This window comes from Phalacrocorax aristotelis, chromosome Z (assembly GCF_949628215.1).
Source record: "Phalacrocorax aristotelis chromosome Z, bGulAri2.1, whole genome shotgun sequence".
In the NCBI taxonomy this organism is placed as follows: domain Eukaryota; kingdom Metazoa; phylum Chordata; class Aves; order Suliformes; family Phalacrocoracidae; genus Phalacrocorax; species Phalacrocorax aristotelis.
This window is the reverse complement of record NC_134311.1, coordinates 78,312,221-78,335,384: the sequence shown is the minus strand read 5'-3', so window position 1 is coordinate 78,335,384 and position 23,164 is coordinate 78,312,221. Positions and strand designations below refer to the sequence as shown.

At 42.9% G+C, this 23,164-nt stretch overlaps 1 protein-coding gene across 1 annotated transcript in view; it reads left to right on the top strand.

The window, feature by feature from the left end:
• LOXHD1 (lipoxygenase homology PLAT domains 1) overlaps positions 1–23,164 on the top strand; it is an 85,199-nt gene that overhangs the window by 27,415 nt on the left and 34,620 nt on the right. Inside the window, exons 14-20 of the mRNA XM_075079003.1 lie at positions 1,197–1,359; positions 3,823–3,977; positions 4,822–5,031; positions 7,013–7,136; positions 14,336–14,544; positions 19,193–19,378; positions 22,119–22,246. Of these exons, the coding sequence (XP_074935104.1) occupies positions 1,197–1,359; positions 3,823–3,977; positions 4,822–5,031; positions 7,013–7,136; positions 14,336–14,544; positions 19,193–19,378; positions 22,119–22,246 (1,175 nt within the window). The remainder of the gene's footprint in view (positions 1–1,196; positions 1,360–3,822; positions 3,978–4,821; positions 5,032–7,012; positions 7,137–14,335; positions 14,545–19,192; positions 19,379–22,118; positions 22,247–23,164) is intronic.

Genomic DNA, 23,164 nt, shown 5'->3' with positions numbered 1-23,164 from the left:
AGGTTAGCAGTGACTGGAGTGGGTGTCTGATCTTAAGTGTGCTACCTATTCCTCCCCAGTGACCTTGTCTGGGGGGCAGGATCTGGCAGCTTGGTGCAGGACTGGGTAGAAGGACACAGTGATCACAATATTCAGTGTTCCTGCAGTGAAAACTGTTCCCTTCTTTTACTATATATTAATTTTTTAGTGTTTAAATAGTAAAAATAACAAAGAAAGGACCCTGTGTTGGTTTGGTAAGCAATTACATGAAAGTAATTAAGGTGGGCAGTATTCATATCTAAGCCATATATGGAAGTGGTGGCACAGAGAGTACTGCAAACAGCAGGAAGCACTGGAGCTGCTTAGGAAAGCAATGCTGAAGTTGCCAGTAAGGAATGGGCTGTTCTTTCTTCCTTTATTTAGCTACTGTGAGATTAAAAGTAACTTTTTTCTGTTCAGACTTCTGGGCTCTGCAAGTTGCACGATGGCTCAAGCCCCTCTATGGAGACATAGCCTGGGGTGCCCAGCACACAGAAAGCTGCTTGCTTCTTACCATCTTGGAGGCCTTACAGGAGTCTGTTCTTAATGAGTGGTCTGGGACTGATTTTGTTTACCAAGAGGAAAACACATGTTCTATTGTTTTTGTTAGTTTGATGAGAGAAATCATATTTGTTTCCACCAAAGTGAAGTCAAAACAAAAGATCAAAAATTAAATCACTATTTTTCTCCTCTTAATGCACGTATGGGAATTGCCTGGAAATCAGCTTGAGTCACAGAATTATAGGGCAAAATCTTGAAGTATTGACTCAGAAAAAAAACCCTACTGACTTCAAAGAGAATGCTGCCTGAATAAGGATTGAAGAGGGATTGCAGAGACTCAGTAAAATATGCTTCAGTGGGAATGGTGCAGTCCTGATTAGGAATTTGAAAGACCGAAAACGGGGAACGGCAGAGATCTACTGGGTCATACAGCTAGTCTCACACAGCCACTGGGCATACTGTTCTCTTATACACATTCAGTGCTCCTTCTCTGAGCTCTCAGATGTCCTCTTTCTGCAGGAAATATATTTCTATATGCTATTTCAGGCCTGCATCTACATACACATGCATACATATGAGTTGAAAATCCTTGCTTGCATGCCTGATTATTTTCAAAGAGGAAATGCTAACATGTTCGCTTTGTTTTGAAGGTATTATCTCTGTCATGTTTACTTCAGGGCTCAGAAACTGTCACATTTCCATGTGAAAGATGGCTTGCAAAATCTGAAGACGATGGTGAGATTATCAGAGAACTGGTACCATCTGATATTTTTACTGAAAAACTCATGAAGGACGGGACACTCAAGCAGATAGAGGAGGAAGTTGAAGACCCATTAGAAGGTAATATAACCCTAGGAGCAAGTAAGAACCTGTTCATCTGATTTTTTGGAGCAAACCATTTGGATGTGAGGTTCAAGCAAATGCAGCTCTGGTACAACTGTTCAAATGTCTTTCCCTTCTTGTTCTCTGGCCTCCCTTTATACGTGAAGCACTTCTGTGCAATAATACCATTGTCTTCCTGTAGGGCATTTACAAACCTGTCACAGACATCCTTTCACACAGACACAGTTTGCACGTGTCCTCTGATGCCTAACAAATTTCCTCCATCTTGTCTTTGTCTTCCAGGCTCTGCAAACATCTTTACTTGTTTACCCAACTTCACCTGTCCTGTGTGCTCTGCCCTCTCCTTTCCTACCCTAGCAGTCTGATTTATGCTCCTTTTTCCTCCTGAAGTTGTTTTTCCTGCTGCTTTTCAGGTACATATGGACATCCTCTGAAAATTTTGCTCTAGGCAGCCACCCTCACTTCATTAAAGCCTCTCTGGGAAGGAGAACAAAGTGTTCACATGCACCGTTTGGTCCTCCTCATAGCTGAAGCAACTGAACCAGAACTTAAGTTTCATCCTAAATTTGTTGTTTCTCTGTATGCCCAGCTGTTCCTAACTGTCATTACTCTAGGACCTCCTTTTCCCACCCCGAGCTGCTTCTACCCTTGAGAGAAGTTGTGAACCTTCCTACACTCTGAGAAAAGCAAGCTGAATTCAGCTGCCACCTTAATTCTTGGTTTTTGCATCTGGTGACAAGATGATTCAATAGAGAAAATCATTCCTCTCAGTTTCTTTTCTGCCAGAGTGATTTGCATTTACAGTACACCATTGTCAGGGTGGAATTTATATGGATTCTAAGTTTTTTCCATTGCCAAGGGAAGAAGTGTCTTGCTGTAGGGAGGGCTGGAGAGGCAAAGACAGTTTTAATATCAATTAGTAAGCGTCATGACTGTCAGATGCCCGCATGGCATTTTCTTTAACCTTCTAACTTCTGTTGCTTTACCTTGCATTAGTTCCCATGTCTTAACTAACCCAGGTGACTTGCATTTTTTCCTTCTAAAGGCAAAGCCTTAAAACAAGTTTTATGGTCTATGGAATAGAATTTTTGGATAGCTGAAGATTTCTTTTGGCTGTGAGCTAGGGCTAAGTTTGGGAACTTCTGCTTTAGATATAAAATATCAGGGATGGGAATAACATCTTATGCATTTCTAGGTGTCCTCATACAACTTAGGCACTGAGGCAGTGTAAATTACAACAATGGAAGATCAGCTTGTGGTATTCTGAGGATCATCTTTTATATAGTAGACTGCATTTCAGTCCTGAAGCTCTCCAGAACTGGCAAGCAAAAACCAAAGTGGGATGAATTGACTATTAGGCTATATCCTTCGCTTCCGCTGTTACCAATGCAGCAGTTGTCTTGCAAATATGAAGTTGTAATTCTGTAGGATATAATGTGTAGAGGCAAACCAGAAAAGCTGGCATTTCACCTAGCCTGATGAATGGTCATGATCCATTTCTTAGAGAAATCAAAGGAAATCTTTGATGGACTATGAAGCAGAATAGGCCCTGTTTTACTGGGAAAGCTAGGTACGTAAGAAAAAGACAACATAGATATTTTCTTTGATGCTGTTAATGAACAAAGAAGAATCCTAACTAAGATTCTGTGCCTATTCCTCATTTGCATTGCCCTGGGATTTGCAAGGAGGCATTCTCCAAGGCTTGTATGCCACCAGGGTAATCAGAGGCTTGTACAGTTCCTAATTGTTTTCCTGGCGAGGATGCTCTCGGTAACTGTTTGTTTTCCCTGTGTAATTGGGTAAAGAGTAGCAAAATAAAAATAGGAGTATTTAACAGGTTTAGTAAAGTACGTTACTAAAAATTTGATGAGATTTTATTGGATCATCATTGAGCAAGCTAAAGAGAAAGGGTACTTAAACAGTACAGCTCCAACACTTCTTTAAATACTGTCTCAGCAAAAGAACACAGAAACCTGTTCTTTTTCTGTTTGGGGAATTTACAGAGATACATGCCATTAGCTCTGGTAGAAATTGCACATCTGAGTCCCTGGAGTTTGTTTATGGAAGATGGAGTATTAAGAATTCACAACATTGAATCCCTTGTTCTTAGATGTAGGTCCCTTGAGCCTCGGTATGAAAAGGTGCTGAGTTCCCTCACCTCTATCGACTTCGCATCCAGTAATAACCATAATGAGTCTTTGCATTTTCATGCGATCAGCGCAACACAGAGGCATTGATTAGATGGGGAAAAGGAAAGTCAGCAAATTTCATCCCAGTGATTCCCCAACCTTTGGATCATTATCAGAAGCCTGGAAGGATAAAGCATACGGGATTTTAAACCTCCAAGAACCAAGTGATGAGCAGAAAGTTATGGAACCATTTTCTTAGGTAAATTCAGTATCTAAGATAGACCTTGATAATCTACCTGTCCAGAAATCATGTCTCTTTTTCTTTCTGCAGTTCACACATACAAGATTAACGTGTTCACTGGAGATATGTACGGCGCTGGGACAGACGCTAATGTTTTCCTAAATATCTATGGAGATCTGGGGGACACGGGAGAGAGAAAACTCAGCAAATCTGAAACAAACTTCAACAAGTTTGAAAGAGGGCAGGTACAAATGCAACGGGTTAATAACACTTTCTGTTTTCCAGTCTTTAATGTAACAAGTCAACGACTGTCTTTATAGGATGAGTTTTCCTATCAGGGATGAATTGATTGATACCATTTACCAAGTTCGTCACCTCTTAAAATACTTTGAATGGATGTCAGCTGGGTGTTACGACTGGCAGGCACTGCAGCAGCTCGGTGGCTGTGTCTGTGAAGTCACTGATAGATTATGAGCTTGGTCCATGCAAACTGGCTTGGATTGTTAGTTGCAGATTTCAGAGCACGTGAAACCTGAGGTCTCTCATTCTCGCAGCCTCTATGCAACTGATCTGCGTGTAAATAATACATTTTGTCATTCACTGCAAGACAAACTGATGGGGCCTAAACTGCATATGTGTTTGACAAAATAACTCCAAAAGTGGTACTCTGTGGGCAGTCCATAAATCATATTCACAGCCTTATATGGAGATACTCAGTTATAATGATGACAAAGATTGTCCTAACTGCACTGACTATACCAATCTAACTGGATTAGAAAGGGAAGTTTTACTTAGACTCAAAAACCAGGATGTAAAATTCCAGGAATTCAACACTGTAATTGGTTGTAAAAGTGACATTATTTCGTAGCTCCCTCATAGCAAAAGCAGGTTTCAAAATGCTTCCCTGCAGAACAGTTTTAGTGTACAGAGATGCCTCTATAGACTGCTGCAAAGCTTTTAACCAAACACCATCGTGTGATTCAGGAATTTAAACACATATTGTGCTCTGTAGTTCCCTTTCGCTTTTGTCCGGTAAATGATCTTTTGAGAGCTCATTAACAGAAGAAACTGTTATTGAACACTCTGCAGGAGGATACGTTTACTATACAGGCTGTGGACCTTGGCATTTTGTACAAGATCAAGATTCGTCATGACAATAGCATGTTCAGTCCTGACTGGTACCTAGAAAAAGTAGAGATCCTGGATGAGACCACGGAGGAGTCATTCGTTTTCCTGTGTGAGCGCTGGCTGTCTAAAAAGAAAGAAGACAAAAAGATAGAGCGTACACTTTATGAACAGGTACAGTTATGGCTCAAAGCTGTGACCCCAACCCACTGCTACTAATAAATACAAAATGATTGAATATCTGGTTGAATTCAAAGACAGATCATTAGGGACCTACACCTTCTGACTTGTCCAAAATGAATTTGTGATTTTCAGACAAGTACTAAAAATATGACCATTTTCAGCCTAGTATCATGTCATGATTTAACCCTAGCCAGAAACTAAGCCCCACACAGCTGCTCGCTCACTCCCCTGCAATAGTATGGGGAGAGAATTGGAAGGGTAAAAGTGAGAAAACTCATGGGTTGAAATAAGAGCTATTTAACAATTGAAATAAAGTAAAATAGTAGTAGTAATAATCATAATCATCTTATACAAAGCAAGTGATGCACAATCCAATTACTCAACACCCACTGACCGATGCCCAGTCTGGCCCCCAACAGTGATTGCTGCCCCTGGGCAGCTCCCCCAGTTTATACACTGAGCATGACGTCACATGGTATGGAATACCCCTTTGGCCAGTTTGGGTCAGCTGCCCTGGCTGTGCCCCCTCCCAGCTTCTTGTGCACCCCCTTTCTGGCAGAGCATTGCAAGCTGAAAAGTCCTTGACGAGTGTAAGCGTCACTTAACAACTAAAACGTCAGTCCGTTATCAACATTATTCTCATACTAAATCTAAAACACAGCACTATACCAGCTACTAGGAGGAAAATTAACTTTATCCCAGCTGAATCCTGGACATATCATTAGCTCCGTAATTCGCAATTTCAATAGAAAAATCAAGGAATCTAAGGTCAAATCTTCAGCTGAGAGTCAAAGCACCTTGCTGATGCACGGTAGAGTATATTTTCCTGCTGCTCTCGTTGGTGTACTCACAAAGTAGGTTAGTTATGGGTCCCACTATTCAAAGTCCTCAAGACAAAATGGTGGGTCCTTTGACTTCATCCTCACTGGACTGGATGGGTTTATCTTTTTAGCTCCTTATTCCACCACTGCCAAACATAAAGAGTCTGGTCTGTTGGCTACCACTCAAAGTACCAAATGTTTTTTAGTGAAATGCCCTTTCTACTTGCACGTTCTCTATTGCTTTATCAGGCTAATATAGCTAATTGGAATTTGAGGTACATGCACTAATTAAAATTAGCAAACAAGATTAATAGACCTCTCTTGCTTCTATACAGTGAGACATAATAACGCAGCTGATTATAAATCCATTGTATTTAAGGAGTCCACTTTGCAAAATACAGTGACATTTTAATTGACAGTTACCACTAAAATTATCATTAGTGAAACTGGGCCAGACTCATCCTGAATATAACAGAACGGATGTAAGAAGAGTTACATCATGGAGGAGTATTGCCATATGTTCCCTCATAAAATTGCAGCAGACAATGCTATGAATGCTGTGGTCACATTTACTCTGTTGCTCGTATTAATTCGTAATGAGGAAAAGCTAATCTTTTTTTTTTTTTTTCTAACATTACGTGACTGCATGGTAAGAGCCTCACATTTATTGGACAGTGTCACTGAACACATCTGCAGTAACTCTTCAAATGCAATAGGTATTTCATATCATTAATCTTTGTGGTACTCTCCCTCTCACGCTCTTTGACCTGTACCAGGTACATGACTCTGACACTACAGTGTGTCCACTGATAAGCAAATCTGGCACTGTTCCATCCATCTGAATTTTCTTTGGCTATTGCTCACACAGGTAGCAGAGAAAAAAGTCACAAAGCACCATTAAAGACTGTTATGTCCATTATATTTTCTTTTATTATAATACACATCCAAAATGGCCTGTCAACTTTATCAATAATGTCAATGAATGACCTGCAGTAAATTACAAGGCACATTCATTTGAAGTACACCAAACAAAAGGCTACCTGGGGATCTACAGGGATTTGTTCTCATATTGTTCTTGGAGGCACATGGGAACAGCTGGCAACACTTGGGCCCTCAGCTTCATTACCCTCCCCTATTTCCCTTCCAACTAGAGTTATGACGGTGAGCGAAACAGCCTGGATGGCTCATCCTTCAGCCTGTCAAGTCAGGATAGTAATGCAAACCTGAAGGAGATGAAAAAATCCAGCTTGGTCAAGGCAGCAGAAGAAGGTTCACGTGAGTGAGCACTGTGCTTGATTGCATGCATACATGAGTTCTTGGCTTTCAGTGCTTGAGAGGCTGCGTTTGACTTGATGAAAAGCAAGGAGAGGCAGAATAGCAAATTGCTGCTCTTCACCTTGTGTTGTGACCGCTTTGGGAAAGGCTGGATCAGTGCTTGTGTTACTGTGTTTGTGGCTTCTCCTATAGCTCTCCAATTCTAACAGTGGAATAAGCCATGAAGTTCACAGCATCTTCAGTGCTTCCAACCCTCCTTTTTCTGTGGAAATCTGTGATGCTGTAGCTTGTCACAATTAACTTCTCTATTGCCAGCAGATGCAAGTTCTTCAAACAGTGCAGTGCTTTGGACAGTGTGACAATATCATTAGGTAGGTGGTTATTCAATGGTACGCTGTTTTCTGTCACAGTGAGGTAAAACACATACGGAACATCTACAGTCAACTGCAATAACAAATCATGTCTCTTAGATGCCTAAAGTTACATGAGTTCATCCACACCAAATGTGGAAAAGGACCTGGTAAAGAACATCCATAGGGCCTTTTCAGGAAGAAACCCATTGACCTGAAGAATGGTACTCCCTCTTCCTCCACCTCCACCACCAACTTCATTGCAGACAGCACTTCAGAGGTGGGGAGAGTGATGCTCCCCTCTGAACCATGGGGTCTGATAGAATTGATGGAAGAATTTATGCAAGTTCTGTATAATTTTGTCTGAAGCATCCTTCAAAAGATCCAAAGCTCTTTGCAGTGAGGGGGACTGTAAGTCAGACAAGTTACCACCAAAAGAACCTCCCTTGGACTATCAGAGGCTCTTTTCCACACGACTCCTTAAAGTAGCTCTTGTTGCTGATATCAACATTTTTTTTTCTTCTATACCTCTTTGACCTACTCAAGTTGATGTTTCATGTAGCATACTAGATCTGAACTACCAAAGACAGCTTTGAAGTTCTTGAGACATTATTTGCCACATTTAAGCCATCTCCCCTTTTCATGATCACGCTAGTAGTGCCTCATTACCAAGGATGTTTGTTTAATGCGAATTTAAATGTGAATTATTTTAGAACCTTCAGGTTTTTTCCTTATGACATGTACCTGCGTCACAGTGGCTGTTGGGTTGGGAGGGGAGTGGGATATGGGGAACTGAGCAAGACAACAGAGAAGTCTCTCAGCTCTCAGAAAACAAGTTTCAACTGGGAGTGCTCAGGTGAGTTTGTTCTCTTCTAGAAGCTAGATTGTCATAACTGGGCAAAGGAGGAGGTTTGGCAAATGCTGTCACTGAAAGGCAAGGAGTCCATGAACTCTGCACTTAGGCTCCTGCTCAAATACCTGGTGGAAAGAGTTGATGGCTCCTAGTGTAGATTTTAATCTTTAGGCACTAGTTCCTGAGACAAAGCAAAGCTGGATATGAAAGAAAAATCTGTTTCTGGATTGCAACTTATAAAAAGTGAAATATGCTGGACTGTATCTGCAAAGGACAGCTTTCATGCAGGGAGGCTAGTCTTACTCTGCTGCCTCCGACACAAGGTGGGAAAGTTGTGCAGGTTTTGTTTCTGGCCTGGCTGTGAAGGAAGCCTAGAATATCAGTGTCCATCAGCTGATGTAAACCTTTGTGGAAAACTTCCTCAGTCCATTGATACTTCCTTATAACTTCATTACCACACAGGCTTTTTTCTCTGCATTTATGTGCCTTTTGATTAATCATCTCTGTGTTCCAGGACATTGACTTGTCATCTGACTTGCACCTACAGTTTGTTGTCATCCTGTATTGGGCTTTTCATCTTTAGATTAAGATTTTAGATGCATGGTTAAGATATTTTGTTGTAACAAGTAACTGGGCAGTAGCTGAGTCACAGTTGCTGTCTATATATGTGCTCTTAGTCCAGAGAAAGTGCAAAATAATTAAACTTACCTTGAACTTCCATGGTAAGCCAAGTGTAAAATTATATAATTTGGCTTAGCAGTTTAAGATAGCTTTCATTGACATGGTCCAAGGGAACTCACACAAATGGTTACTGCAGCTCAGCTGATGCTCAGTAGCTTGTTGTGATGTGATAACTGGGTTGCATGTCCCACACCTTTAAGTTGTAAAGGAGACATAATTCTGCACATCGCTTAAGCTGGTGTGCAACCCATGTGTCTTGGGGCAACCTTTCTTTTGTAATCCCATATTGTGCTCAAACAGAAAATAAGTGATTCCCATGTTCTTTCTGATATTACTTCTGTGGTGAGACAATGGATAACATCTGCAATGTTGGCATTCCTTGTAGTTTCACAAATAATGGGTAAAACATCAGCATCTCCCATGAGAACCCCCCTCCAGCAGAGCTAGGATAGTTCCCATCATCCCCATTGTGCCAGGGTGGTCTTTCTTCTCTGAGTCCTGGGGTTTGTCATCACCATTATCTCTGTTAGAGTGACATGGCCTCATTAAGGATTCTGCATCTTGAAGGAATGTCAGATAAGCACAACTCAGTCTATAATATGAGCTGCTCTGGTGCTGGCATAATCAGTAGCAGAGAGCTCTAACGTGGTGCACAGAGGGGGCTTCCCCAACTGGTGGACCCTCTGATGGGGATGAGAGACCCTCCAGGAGCCCCCAGATTGTGCAACAGCAGCTGAGAAGACCTTGCCGGGACCAGGAGCAATGGTGGCCAAGCTGCCACACACACATATAAAAGAAGACCTTAGAGAACGCTGGCCACCAGAAGAGCGACGAATAGGGCGAGCAAACAGGGCATGGTGAGGCAGGTTGTTCAGCAGTATGCATAGCAGGGCATGCATGAAAGGCACTGAGTCTGCATGCTTCACCAGGGAGCAGTGGTGTCCACCTGGCTGAAAGCCACAGCCTCTCTAAGCTCTACACCCACCTCGACTAACACAGATTTCCAGACAGACCTCTGGTGGGAACACGCTGCTGCTCAGCTGAAGACATTCAGAGCAACCATGGTAAGGATAGGAGCTGAAGTCTACCAGGCTCCCTACTACACCATTGCTTTCCTCAGCGGTATTGTCTCTATGTTGGCATTAAAGGCCAATATGCCAAAATATCATCCTAATTCATCAGATTCCTAGTGCCTGAGTCCTTTTTGAGATGAGGACAACTACAAGGATGTCATGAGGTTATGCAGAGAGAAAAATAAAAGAGTCAAATCTCAACTAGAGCTTCATCTGGCTACTGCCACAAAAGACTATATCAAATGTTTCTGTAAATACATTAGCAACAAAAGGAGGGCTAAGGAGAATCTCAGTCCTTTACTGGATGTGGGGGCAAACAGTGACAACGGATGAGGAGAAGGCTGAGGTGCTTAATGCCTTCTTTGCCTCAGTTTTCAACAGTAACACCAGTTGTTCTCTGGGTACCCAGACCCCTGAGCTGGAAGGTGGGGGGGCGGGGAGCAGAATGAAACCCCCATAATCCAGGAGGAAATGGTTGGTGACCTGCTACACCGCTTAAACACACACAAGTCTATGGGACCAGGTGGGATCCACCCAAGGGTACTGAAGGAGCTGGCAGAAGCGCTCACCAAGGCCCTTTCAATCCTTTATCAGCAGTCCTGGCTAACCAGGGAGGCCCCTGTTGACTGGAGGGTAGCAAATGTGATGCCCATCTACAGGAAGGGCAGGAAGGAGGATCTGGGGGACTACATGCCAGTCAGCCTGACCTCAGTGCCAGGGAAGGTCATGGAGCAGACCATCCTGTGTGCCATCACACAGCATGGACAGGACAACGAGGACATCAGGCACAGGCAGAATGGGTTTAGGAAAGGCAGATCCTCCATGACTACCCTCATCTCTTTCTGTGACAAGGTGGCCTGCTTAGTGGATGAGGGAAAGACTGTTGATGTTGTCTACCTAGACTTTAGTAAAGCTTTTGACACTGTTTCCCACAGTATTCTCCTGGAGAAACTGGCAGTTCCTGCCTTGGGTGGGTGGACCCTTTGCTGGGTAAAAATCTGGCTGGATGCCCAAGCCTGGAGAGTTGTGGTGGACGGAGCCAAATCCAGTTGGTGGCTGGTCACAGGTGACATTCCCCAGGGCTCAGTGCTGGGACCAGTCCTGTTTAATATCTTTATCAGTGATCTGGATGAGGGGATCGAGTGTGCCCTCAGGGAGTTTGCAGGAGACACCAAATTGGGTGGGAATGCCAATCTGCCTGAGGGCAGGAAGGCTCTGCAGAGGGACCTGGACAGGCTGGATCGATGGTCTGAGGCCAACTCTATGAGGTTTAACAAGGCCAAGGGCCAGGTCCTGCCCTTGGGTCACACCAACCCCAGGCAACGCCCCAGGCCTGGGGCAGAGGGGCTGGGAAGTGCCCGGCGGAGAAGGCCCTGGGGGTGCTGGCTGACAGCCGGCTGGGCATGAGCCAGCAGTGCCCGGGTGGCCAAGGAGGCCACCAGCCCCCGGGCTTGTGTCAGCGCTGGGGTGGCCAGCAGGAGCCAGGCAGGGATGGGGCCCCTGTGCTCGGCCCTGGGGAGGCCCCACCTCGAATGCTGGGCTCAGGTTTGGGCCCCTCGGGACAAGAAGGGCCTTGAGGGGCTGGAGCGTGTCCAGAGAAGGGCAGCGGGGCTGGGGCAGGGTCTGGAGCACAAGTGTGCTGGGGGGTGGCTGAGGGGGCTGGGGGGGTTTAGCCTGGAGAAGAGGGGGCTGAGGGGAGCCCTTCTCGCTCTCTGCAGCTGCCTGAGAGGGGCTGGAGTGAGGGGGGGGTTGGTCTCTGCTCCCAAGTCACCAGTGACAGGGCGAGAGGGAACGGCCTCAAGCTTCGTCAGGGGAGGTTTAGGTTGGAGATGAGGGGAAATGCCTTCCCTGCCAGAGCGGTCAGGCCCTGGCACAGGCTGCCCAGAGAGGTGGGGGAGTCACCGTCCCTGGAGGTATTTAAAAGAAGACATGTAGGCATGGTGCTTAGGGACATGGTTTAGTGGTGGACTTGGCAGTGTCAGGTTAACAGTTGCACTTGATCTTAAAGGTGTTTTCCTGCCTAAACAATTCTGTGATTCTATGATTGTGTGATCCAGACAGCCACCTCGTGAGCTGGATTAAAAGCTAGCTTTTAGTCAGTTGATTAGGGGAAGTGGTACTGGGGATTGCCTCAGAAAGCGAGTGACAATTTCAGCAGCCCAATTTTGACTCTCTTATGCTGAGGATGGTGAATACCTTTGAGGAGCAGGAGATGATGTGAGGATGGAGCACAGAGAAAAGTCCTGTTGACTAGGAACCTACTTGGGTCTGAACTAGGAACACTGCTCCATATTGGAAGGCATTGCTGGAGATTGTGCAGGCTACATCCTTAATGAAACCCAGTGTCCAATGAGGGGGACACATGCCCTCAATCCGGCTGAAGTCTGTGCAGGGACTCAAGGAAACAGGGGGCAAAGGGAGATGTGGTGGAGCGCCTGTGGTGTCCTGCTTGGCCATGTACCTCAGGTTTTGCATTCTCCTGTGTTTGAAGAAGTAGAATGATGGAGTCCTAGAGAAAGAGGGAGACAACGGAGGGGGTCATAAACAAATTAAAGGATCACTTTTCTAATTTTTAAAGGAAAGAACTGCAAACAGGGTTTCCTGCTGTATGGTAGCAAGTCACTGTATGTATCTGTATCATTATTTAAAGTGGGAAATGATAGCAATTTCTCATAATTCTCACTTTTTATATAGATTTTCCAAGTACTTTGGCTTGAGGATGCAACATCAGTTGGAAATGCTGGTAGTTCTGTGAACTTACTCTGTCACAGGAGAACAGGGTGAAAACTGTATAAAAGAAAATTTTGTCCCTATTCAAAATATATTTTATTTAAAAGAGGAGTCTCAATCTGTTCTAAACATGACCTCTCAACATATTCTTACAAAATCTGTCTTGCCTACAGCTAAACTCTTTCTCCTGCTATTACCAGCAGCTCCAATGGTTATTTTGTGAAGACTGCATTGCATATCATTATGCTGATGTGCACACTGTAATGAAATTATTCCATAACGGGGAGAATAAGACTTTCCCAAACATCAGTTCATTTTGTGTTGGTGCACAAAATCCTGAAACTTTGGCTGAATGAATATCTTTGGGTTCTGCTCTGTCCAAAGGTAAGAACAGATTTGGTCAGCAAGTATTCATGCCTTCCCTGGTATTGCACGCATTTTCTGAGCTTGATGTGAGTTTCTAGTACAACCCCCCACTCCAAAACTGTTCTTAGTCATCATAAAGCAAAATTAGCTGTCAATCCCAGATGATTTGAAAACCAACCCAGTTTTTTGTCAAGTTTTATAAACCTTTTTTGTTTTAATCAAAAAAGCAATGATGAAGTCAGGCTGAGTTTTGAGTCTGTGATAAGGCAAGTTTCAGAGCTCCGAGTCTTGTCAGAATGGTTCGAACAGCCCTGCACAAATGTTCTGAGAAATCAAATGATTATTCAGCGTCTAATTCTGCACCACCCGCTTGCATTACCCAAATGAGCTTTTGGAAAGCACTTGAAAAGCAGCCTGGTACTTCGTCCCTTTTAACAGCAGAACTGAAATTTCTGAAAAACAAAGAAAAGATGGCTAAGTCCCAAGCCTTGGCCTGAAGGTTTTACCCCTAATCAATATTGTTAGGCAACATATAAAATTCTTGAGTGACCTACCTTTAATACAAGGATTAATAGTTTGCCTGGATTTGCAAAGAGATGCTGAAACCCTGAACTGCCCCATAGATCACAGCAATCCTTGAATGAAGCACAAAGGAGAACATTTGCAGTAGTACTGGGTCATTCAGTCAGTAATGGTTTACCTTGGAGTCATCATAGATTTATTTAACATCATTGAACAGTGACTGTAAGATTGCTTTGGTCTAATAGCCTACTTAAGATTTAGGTGCTCAGTCTCATCTTCAAGAAGGTCTCTTGGTGTAAATAAAGATTCAAGCCCTTTGCTGTTCTGTCATCTGTTAGGGATAAATCTGGACTTATAACCTCCTTGCAGCCAGGTGGGTTGTCTGGGCAAATGAACCCTTGCAGAATTCAGTCCCAAGCGTGTATGGGAAAGTAGTGTCCCATGCACATTTGTAGCCCAGCACAGCATGGTGTTACCCCTTCTCCGAAAGAATTCAATGGGATGTGAGCCTATTTAGCATATACAACTGCTCTCTCTGATGGGATGAGTCCCTGGTTTTCTGAAGTCTAATGTAAATGCATATGTGTGGGGGTTTTCTAATGATTAAACCTCTGTTTGTTGCAGTGATCCCGTACCACATCACCATCACGACAGGCACAGAATATGACTCCAGCACCGACAGCCGAGTGTACATAATCATCATGGGTCCTCAGAAAGTGCAGACAGAGAGGCTGTGGCTGGATCTCCCAGAAGGAAAAGACGAGTTTGCAGATGGCTCTGTAGAGAAATTCTCTGTTTGGGGTCTAGATGTTGGAGAGATCAAAAAAGTGGAGGTACTTTGTGAATGCAGCACAAACACTGGAGGCATATGAAATACGAGGCCAAAGAAAACACATGGTCCTGTTATTCTTAGCAATGAAGGAAAGGCACTTGTGTCTAAAAGGAATGTAAACAGGGAAGTGCTAATGAGATTTCACATGTGTCTGAACCTGAAAATAATGCTTTATATCTCACAAAACCAAGATCCTTGGGAGGCAGAAGATAATTTTGAATTATAACGAAGTTGTAACATGTCTCAGTGTTGTCCCATCTCTGGCACTGTTTTTCCTTAGTCAAGCCCTGTTATTGACTAAGTGAAAGTTCCCAAGATGCAGTCCTCTATCAGTCTTTTTCCTAGTTGATTTTTACCCTAATTCCAGTTAGGTTTCATAAATTCTGCCTGCAGCAAGGAAACACATCTTGTATAATTTTCTAGCTAAACACAATAATTGTGTTCACAGCTTGGAGGATGCAGGCTTAGAGAAGAAAATTAATCATCATTCATAAGTAACGCACACAAATAGATTTTGATACAGGAGCCATTTTTTCTGCTGTGGCTCAGGGAGACAGAATTTGCATAGACTTTCCATCACTGAGCTTAAACTTCACATGAATCTTCCAGAACATTTGTGTACATCATTCTTATTTCACATGGCAGTTCCATTTCCTGGAAGCCTACTCCAGCCCCTCCAGTGCTGAAACCCGCAGCATCTGAGGACTTCAAGAACTTATTTAATTTTATTTTTACTCCATGCCCTGTGTTTCAGTAAACCTACCTGTTGATGTGCATGCTTGTGTATTTGGAGGAGAGGAGCGAAAAACATTTAAAGAGAGAAATCCTAACCAATTAAAAACCTTCGCAGTTGTATGTACTGTTGTAGCAGCTGATAGACTGAAGCACTCCCATTAGCTTTCATTCAAGCAATGGATTCTGACACCTTGAGCAGTCTCCATTCTAGGTTTGAGTTTGTTATCAAATCATTTTCTTAATGCACACCAAGTGCCTGATTATTATGAGTATTAGTGGCACTTTCTATCTATCCATCTCTAGGTCAAACTTTGAAAGTGAAGCAAGTACATAAATCCTTCTTTTCTGGACTATGTGCACACAAAAACAGCCATGGGCTGGGACAGAGAGGGAGGCAAAAGGCACTATAACCCCTCAGTGTCAGAGGGACAGTAAAAGCTGGATGAAGAAAGAAATAGAAAGGGGTGTTGGAAAAGATACAGTGAGTAGGGTGAGGAATGGGCGGAGAATAGGAGAGTAGGAGCAAAGAGTCGGAAATAGAGGGAAGCAAGGAAAAGAAATAATATGAAAGGATTACAAATGGAAAAGAAAAGATGGCAAATGAAATGCAAAGAGTTAGGACAAGAAATAACATATAGCTTTCAAGCTGGGTGATGTTCTTCTGCACTTTTTCACCCCTGTTCTCAGTGATCTCACCAGTCTTCTGCCTCACCTCATGTTCATTTTTCCCTTTTAGTCTGTAGTCCCCAGCTCATGGCTGTAGGAGCCATCTGCTTCTGGCCCTCTGCCTTTCTTCATGCAGTGCCCTCTGCTTGGAAGGTCTCTTATTCATCCACATCCCAGCAATGACATCGACATGTCAGTCTGCCATGGTTGCCATGGAATCAGTCTGTATTTTCCTTGTAGAAAATTGCAGTGTTCAGGGACATTGCAGAAAATTGCTAGTTATCTACTTGGGAAAAGTGAGGAACAGTTCGTTCTCAGATTTGGCATTTGGCTGCTTCTGGAAAAAGGCAAGAAGTTCTGAATATGAGTTACCCTGTGAAAATAGCATAGCATGGGGATTAAGTTTCCAGAAGTCCTCTGTATAACCCAGGCAACAGACTGCACGATTTAGTAGGACTGTAAGATTTGCAGCGTGATGCCACTTTTAGTTTGGTATTATTTTCCTGCTGCAAATATACTATAGTGAAAGCAGAAACAGTGGAACATGAAGTAATTTGAAAGGGACCCATTTATACCTGTCTTGTAAGCCTACAGATATAATATTTGCTACTGGTGTACTTTAATAGACACACTGACATGAAAACAAATAATACAAGTTATTGGGTAGAGGCACTTTATACTGTGTTCTTCAAATGAGTTTTAATACTTCTTCTAATGAATGAAAGTATCTCTGATCCTAGACTGCTGTTGCTGCAGAGACCCGCAGGTATGATCAGGAGACTCCTGCATTGGTCTGCATTTCTAAACCACTCTGGTTCAGAGCCTTTCTCCATCACAAGCACAGAGTAAAGTCAGGGATATACAAGTGTTACGAGTCCAGTCCCTTGCTGACAAGGGACCTGATCTGGGAAGACCCTCAGGTCTCTCTAGCATTCTCTGCACTTTCCAGGATAAGCAGAAAATCCCCTTTTTTGGGGCATCTTTTCCTTCTACCTACCACTCAAATTCTCTCTCATTTCCCCCCTGTTGTGTTTGGTTTCAATGTGAGTGTGAGCTGCTCAGTGCAAATTTTGCATCTTAGTCTTAGTGAAATACTTCAGTACTCAACAGACCCTCAAGGACAGCGAGAATGAGTTACAAAGATTTTCTGCCCAAGGATCTGCTTGTCTTTGAAATTCTGTCATTCTAACTTAGTTCAAACATCTGAGCTCAAACAAGTTGTTGTGATGTTGGTATGCATGTCCAGGCTATGCGGCTGGTGTGGCCATGGCTTTGGATCATTCACTGTATTGTCATGGTCTATCTAAAGATTTGCTTGGGATTGAAAGAAAAATCCCAGTGATCTGCTCTAAAAAATCAGCCATAAGGAAGACTCGGTGCTGGATAAGTTTGTCACAGACTTTACAACATTGTTGTAAAGCCGCTGGAAATCTGCTTGTGTGGAGGTTATCCAAGGTAGCTGGATGTGCAGGGTGCTTTCTGACCAGTCACTGATACCACAAAAGTTAAAGGTTGCTGTGAAAATCTGGTACCTAGCAATGTCTTGGAATGATGCTTTAAGAAATGGTTGTAATGAACCCAAAAGAACAGCAGGCTTTAATGGGCTTATTGGGATTTTCCCTCCTGCTGCTCTGTCCCTGCTTCGCAGCAAAGCCATTGCCCTGAACTTTCCTCACCACCTCATCTGCACCATCCTGCAACAGGTCTCGAGAGGCTGTGCACAGACTCTCAGAGGGGCTTTGGGTTTGGAGGAGGGCAGCCAAGCTGGCAGCAAGGGAATGGGAACGCAAGTGTTATATTCCCATTCACCTCACAGCCCAGGAATCTGAGAATTAATGCATCCATTGTAGACTGGGATTTCCCTAGTGGTAAACTCTAATTTTCTGCAGCTGCACAGACATTAGTATAGTAATAATACTCCTAATAGCAGTGATGGCTGAGACAGACAGATTAAAAAGATCACTTGTTTTGGGGGGAAAAAAAAAGACACCGCAGATATATCACCCTAGATGGCCCTGTTATTAACAATTATTTTCTGAGCAACCCTAAATAACCTAATAATTTAAAAACAAAAAAAGGAAGACCTAAGGACCTAATTTTCCTAGTAACGACACAAACAACACTTGTTCTGAAAATAATGTACTGTAGGTAGCTCTTTTATTCAGACTTTTATGTACAGATAGCTCATTGGAATGACTGGCTGACTGAGTTTCATGCATAATTATGCTTCTAAGTCTGCCCCATGATGAATTACCCCCATTCTTTAAGAGTCACATGCAGTTTCTTGAGATGTTTGCACCATCAGCATCCTTTTGCTGCTGGTATACCTGTAGGAACATTGCTTGTTGCTCTCATGGCCAGACTTAACTCCAGGTGGGCTTTGGCCTTCCTAACCTCATCTCTGCACACCTGGGAAGTGTCTCTGTCTCCAGGTCCCCTGTCCCTGCTGCCGCCTCTAGTATTTTTCCTTTTTCCATTTAAGTTTTGTCAGAAGCTTCTTCTACACCCATGCAGGCTTCCTGACACTCTTGTGTGACTTCCTGCTCTTCAGGATGCACCATCCTTGAGCCTGGAGGAGGTGGTCCTTGAAAATCAACCAGCTACAGATATAAGCTCTATCTCTTGGCTTCTGTGCAGTCGTGTACCTTTTGCAGTTTAAAGATATGGGAAGCAGAGAAACAGCCTGATATATATAGTTGACTTAGTCATGGATTTGTGAGGGAAGGAGTGCTTCAGTTATGGGTGTTTGCCTAGCTGCATCTTTCATCTTGGTTATGAAGCTTTGGATAGTCACTTCTAAGTGTTGCAACAGCATTGGAAGTGATTGGAAAGATGAAGAAATGGGTCTGCAGAGATCACCAAACTAGCAGGTAGAAGTCAATGGAGTAGAGGTAGAGTAGCAAGAGAGAGGACATGTTTTCATGTATGTTAGTGCAGCCTACCTATTTCATGTTCCTCTTGCATACTTTTAGGACTGTCAGTGTTCTGTTTTCCCTCATGCTCAGCAGCAGATGACCTGAGCTTCCCTGCCCACATCAGCTACCATGTACACTTGCCTGCTGATGTCTTGCCTGCTGGGCAGCAATGGCACGAAGCGTCTCACAGCTCGTTCCATCCCACTGTGGAAGCGGTCTGTGTGATGGTGTAGTCAATACTCTTAGTCCTTCATCACTGTTTAAAACAATCAGGGTCTCTTCTCCAAATAAATACCCTTTAATCAGCAGGTGTTTTCTCACCAACTCTCACAGGTAGGTCATGATGGTGCTACCCCTGAGAGCTGCTGGCTGGTGGAAGAGCTCACCATTGTCGTGCCCACCAAAGGCGTCATGTATAACTTTGTCTGTAAGTGCTGGCTGGCCAGAGACAAGGGTGATGGACTCACCTCACGAATCCTCAATATCCTGGATGCAGACTGTATTAACATTGGCCTCAAGGTAGCCTCTAGGTTTATCCTGTGTCTTTAGCTGTTGCATAGATCTGTGTTCATATAGGTTGTGTGCCAGCAGTTCTCAGTGCTTTGACTTCTTGCATGTGGTTTAAGCCTTTTATTTGCAAAGGGTTTCTCTGTTATTTCTTTACCAAAATTTTTAGGAATGGTTTAGCATCATTACCACCTAGAGCACTGTTTAATAACGCTGGCTGGATGCAGCCATGGCATAGGCAGGGCAGGGTAGGGTAGAGCAGGTAGGACACAGTTCAGCAGCATGTCCTCATTTTGCCACCAGACCTGGAGCACCCACTGCAATACCTGGTACCCACAGAGTGGGGGCAGTGCCAAAGCAAACACTTCGGTTCAATATAACTCCATTGTGTTTTGTTTGAGGAGTTACTTTTAACCCATCATATTAAAGCAGTGGAGATACTTTAATCTCTGTATAGTGTGGCTACATATCAGCTTTTCTAAAATAGGATAGGGAAACTGAATTCAGTCAGAAACTAATAATAATTGGAAGTTGTTGAAACATGGAGACATTTGTAAGCTTGATTAAATTTATTAAAATGATTAAAGTTGAATAAGCAATGAAAAGAGCTATATAGTCTTTTCAACCATATATATGGCATTTGAAGTAATATGTGCTATGCCATATTTCAGCCAAGTACAAATTGGAAAGCTGAGCTGTGCTGATTTTGGATGTAAGATTTATAACAGAAATAATGGTCTGGATGAATGGCACAATAATACCATGTTTAATACCTGTATGACAATTTCAAAATCTCTAGATATGTTTCTATTTACAGTGAGGTTACACTTTCATAGTACAATAATTTTTCTTTATGCTGCTTTTGATTCCCAAGCTATTCTCCCGAAATCTTTCTAGTTCCCCAGACACATGAAAGCACGATAACTTTTTTAGTATCTATGAGGCGTTTCAACAGCTCAGCTGAGGCTTCAGGGGTAGAAATGACCTAAGAGGGAAGAAAACCTTCCCTTGGACTGAATACCAAGGTTAAAACCTAATCCCTTAAAAAATTCCATCAGTTGTTTACCCTCCTGGGTAAGGTTTCCAAACTCCTATCAGTGAGTTGGTGTCTTGCCCGTAGACTGAAGTGGATGTTAATGAAGACTTACATTCAGTCTTCCTTTAAAAGCCCATTCCTGAATATCTATTTTCATAAGCATACCAAAAATAGACACATCTAACTCAATTTTTTTCTATGATGTTGGACCAGAAACTTGCTGAAACATTTGAAGGAAATCAGGGGAGATGCTTGAGACATGAAATCAGAAGTGTGCATTTGATTTTCTGATCAGTCTCCTAGTTGAGGGAATTTGGGACTGTTCCCTTGTAAATAGCTGTAGTTAGAACTGAGTTTAATTTTTGGTTTTCTTTTTAGAGTTCAAAGACAACTAATACATTTAACATTGTTGGGAAAGTAAGTGCTTTTTTTTTTGATTTGTTTTTCTTGACTCTAGCACAGCCATATGTACCCATTTCAATTTAATTCTTTTCTTGGCTTGATAGTCCCTCTTTGTGCTTTAAATCGACTATTTGTCATCCCATACATAGAGAAACTAGTCAATGTCCACCATGGTCATTAAAAACCTTTAATGCGTTGGTAAAAGAGTTTTTCTTCTCCTACCTATAGCGAATGGGATGCTTTGCTATGATTTAGAATGTGCGTGGATGAATATGTGATGGCCAGGTTACTCAGGATTGAATAAACATGAAAAACAATTTTTCTGTAATATTATTCCTTTGCACTGTTTATTTACGTGGCAATCACAGTTCAGACCAATATAACTTGCCTAGCAGGGCACTATTTGAAATACATTTTGTTGGGGCTGCTTCTTGATATTCTTCCACTTCTTAAATCCAGAGGTCTTGTTACCAAAAATACAATCTTGAAAGAATTTGGTGGCCAAAAGGTCCTAATGCCACTGACAGGCACTGGGACTTGCATGCATTTGAAATATTTTATTCTGAATCTTATTATTCACATGTCAGGAGAAAAGAACAGAATCAGGCTAATAACGTGAAAATGATGCAAAACATCTTTTCACAAATTGTCATGCAATTAATGTACGAGATCTGGGAATGCTCTGCGTTTGACGAAGCAGTGTGTGTCCCGCAGGGAAACAGGATAGATGCATTTTTCTGGTCTACGGATTATTTGGATTTATAGATTTTAAAACTGTTAACAATGTTGGACTAACTGTTGCTCAGGTGGACACTGAAAACTTGGGTAAAACATTTTGCAGTCAAGGGAAAGAAAAAAGTGTCTTTGGGAGCTGTTTCTTAAAAACGACAAAAGTTTGTGCAGTCTGGAGTGCTGGAAGGTGGCTGGGAGAAGACAGCAGTAGCAGGTGATTAGAGACCTGCACACTGTCTGAGGGTTGTGACTCCTGTGGACAAGCAGTTTATCAGGTTTTCATCGCTCCCCAAGCATACAGTGTCAAAATGAATGTGTCTCTCTCTGAGTCTATCTAGGCTGAGAAAATCTGCAGAAAAAGTCGTAGATGATGCAAAGAGGAAGGTCGTGTAGCAAATTGCTGTCTCCAACTTTGCCTCTGGCAACCATGGTGTAGAGAAAAACCAAGAAGCTGTGTTGTAACCGTTCCTGGCAAATAAGTAGATGTCCTGCAGAGCCTGTCTAGCATTTTGCCCAGGATTTTCTGTGGGTTAAGGACAGCTGTTCAAATGAGACCTTCCGATTGTTTCAATTCCTCACCAGATCCTCTACGAGGTCACAGTTGTGACTGGAGACATTGAAAGCGGTGGTACTGATACCAATATTTTCATGACTGTCTTTGGATCCAATGGGAACACTGAGGAGATGCAGCTGGAAAAAAATGGAGACAGGTATAGTAACTTTGTCAATTTTGTTGGTTAGAAGCAGGGTGATAAGAGATTCTGGTGCCAAGACAAGAAGAACTTGGGGCTTTGGTCATGCTTCCACTGAAGCACAAAGATAAACTCCCATTGCCTTTGTAGATTCAGAACTGGGCCCCTTGTAAGTATTATAACATATTTAGCAGAGTGGAGGAAAGGAGAGCACTGTAGCTAGGGGAATCATCCTTTGTTATCTGCAGGAGTTTTGTTTGATTTATTCCTCACAGTTTTAGACATGAGCATTGAAAACAAAAATATGAATTTTGAAGTCTTGCATCAGCTCAAGAGGAACTGTGGACTTTGCATGAAACGACAATTCCTGCAAAATGCATGCTTTGTGGAAAAAGAAGTAATTTAATTTAAGCATTATTTGATGGGAATGCATGAGTAACTGCATAGTGAAAGAAAGACAAACCAACACAAACATACCTGCCTTGCAAAGTGCTTGTGATAGGAAGGTGCTGACTCTCCTCCATATGCTCTTCCTGTTTGCTTTGTTGGCCAGATGTCAGCCAGCTTGGTCCAGACGCCATGTGAGGGATGCCAAGGCCTGAGCTGGTAAGCTGAGGGCCCTGCTGAGAAGTGGGCTTCTTAGCTTGGGCTCTATGCCACGCTAATGTAACTGTGTGGTTTTAGAACTGCAGCTGGTTTGTCTGCAGCTGGCACAAATGGGACACACAATGACATCTGTCTGCCCTGATGTGGCCTTATGGTGCATAGAGACGGAAACGGGCTCCGAGCTGCGTGAACTGCCGCACTGCATGCTCTGATTTTACTAATAAGGTGAAATCCCATGTTTTCTTCAGCACAGACAGCTAACAAGCACTGTAATCCTAGTCTGACGCCAGCATTTCTGTAAGCCAAAAACCCCCACATGTCACTGATCCA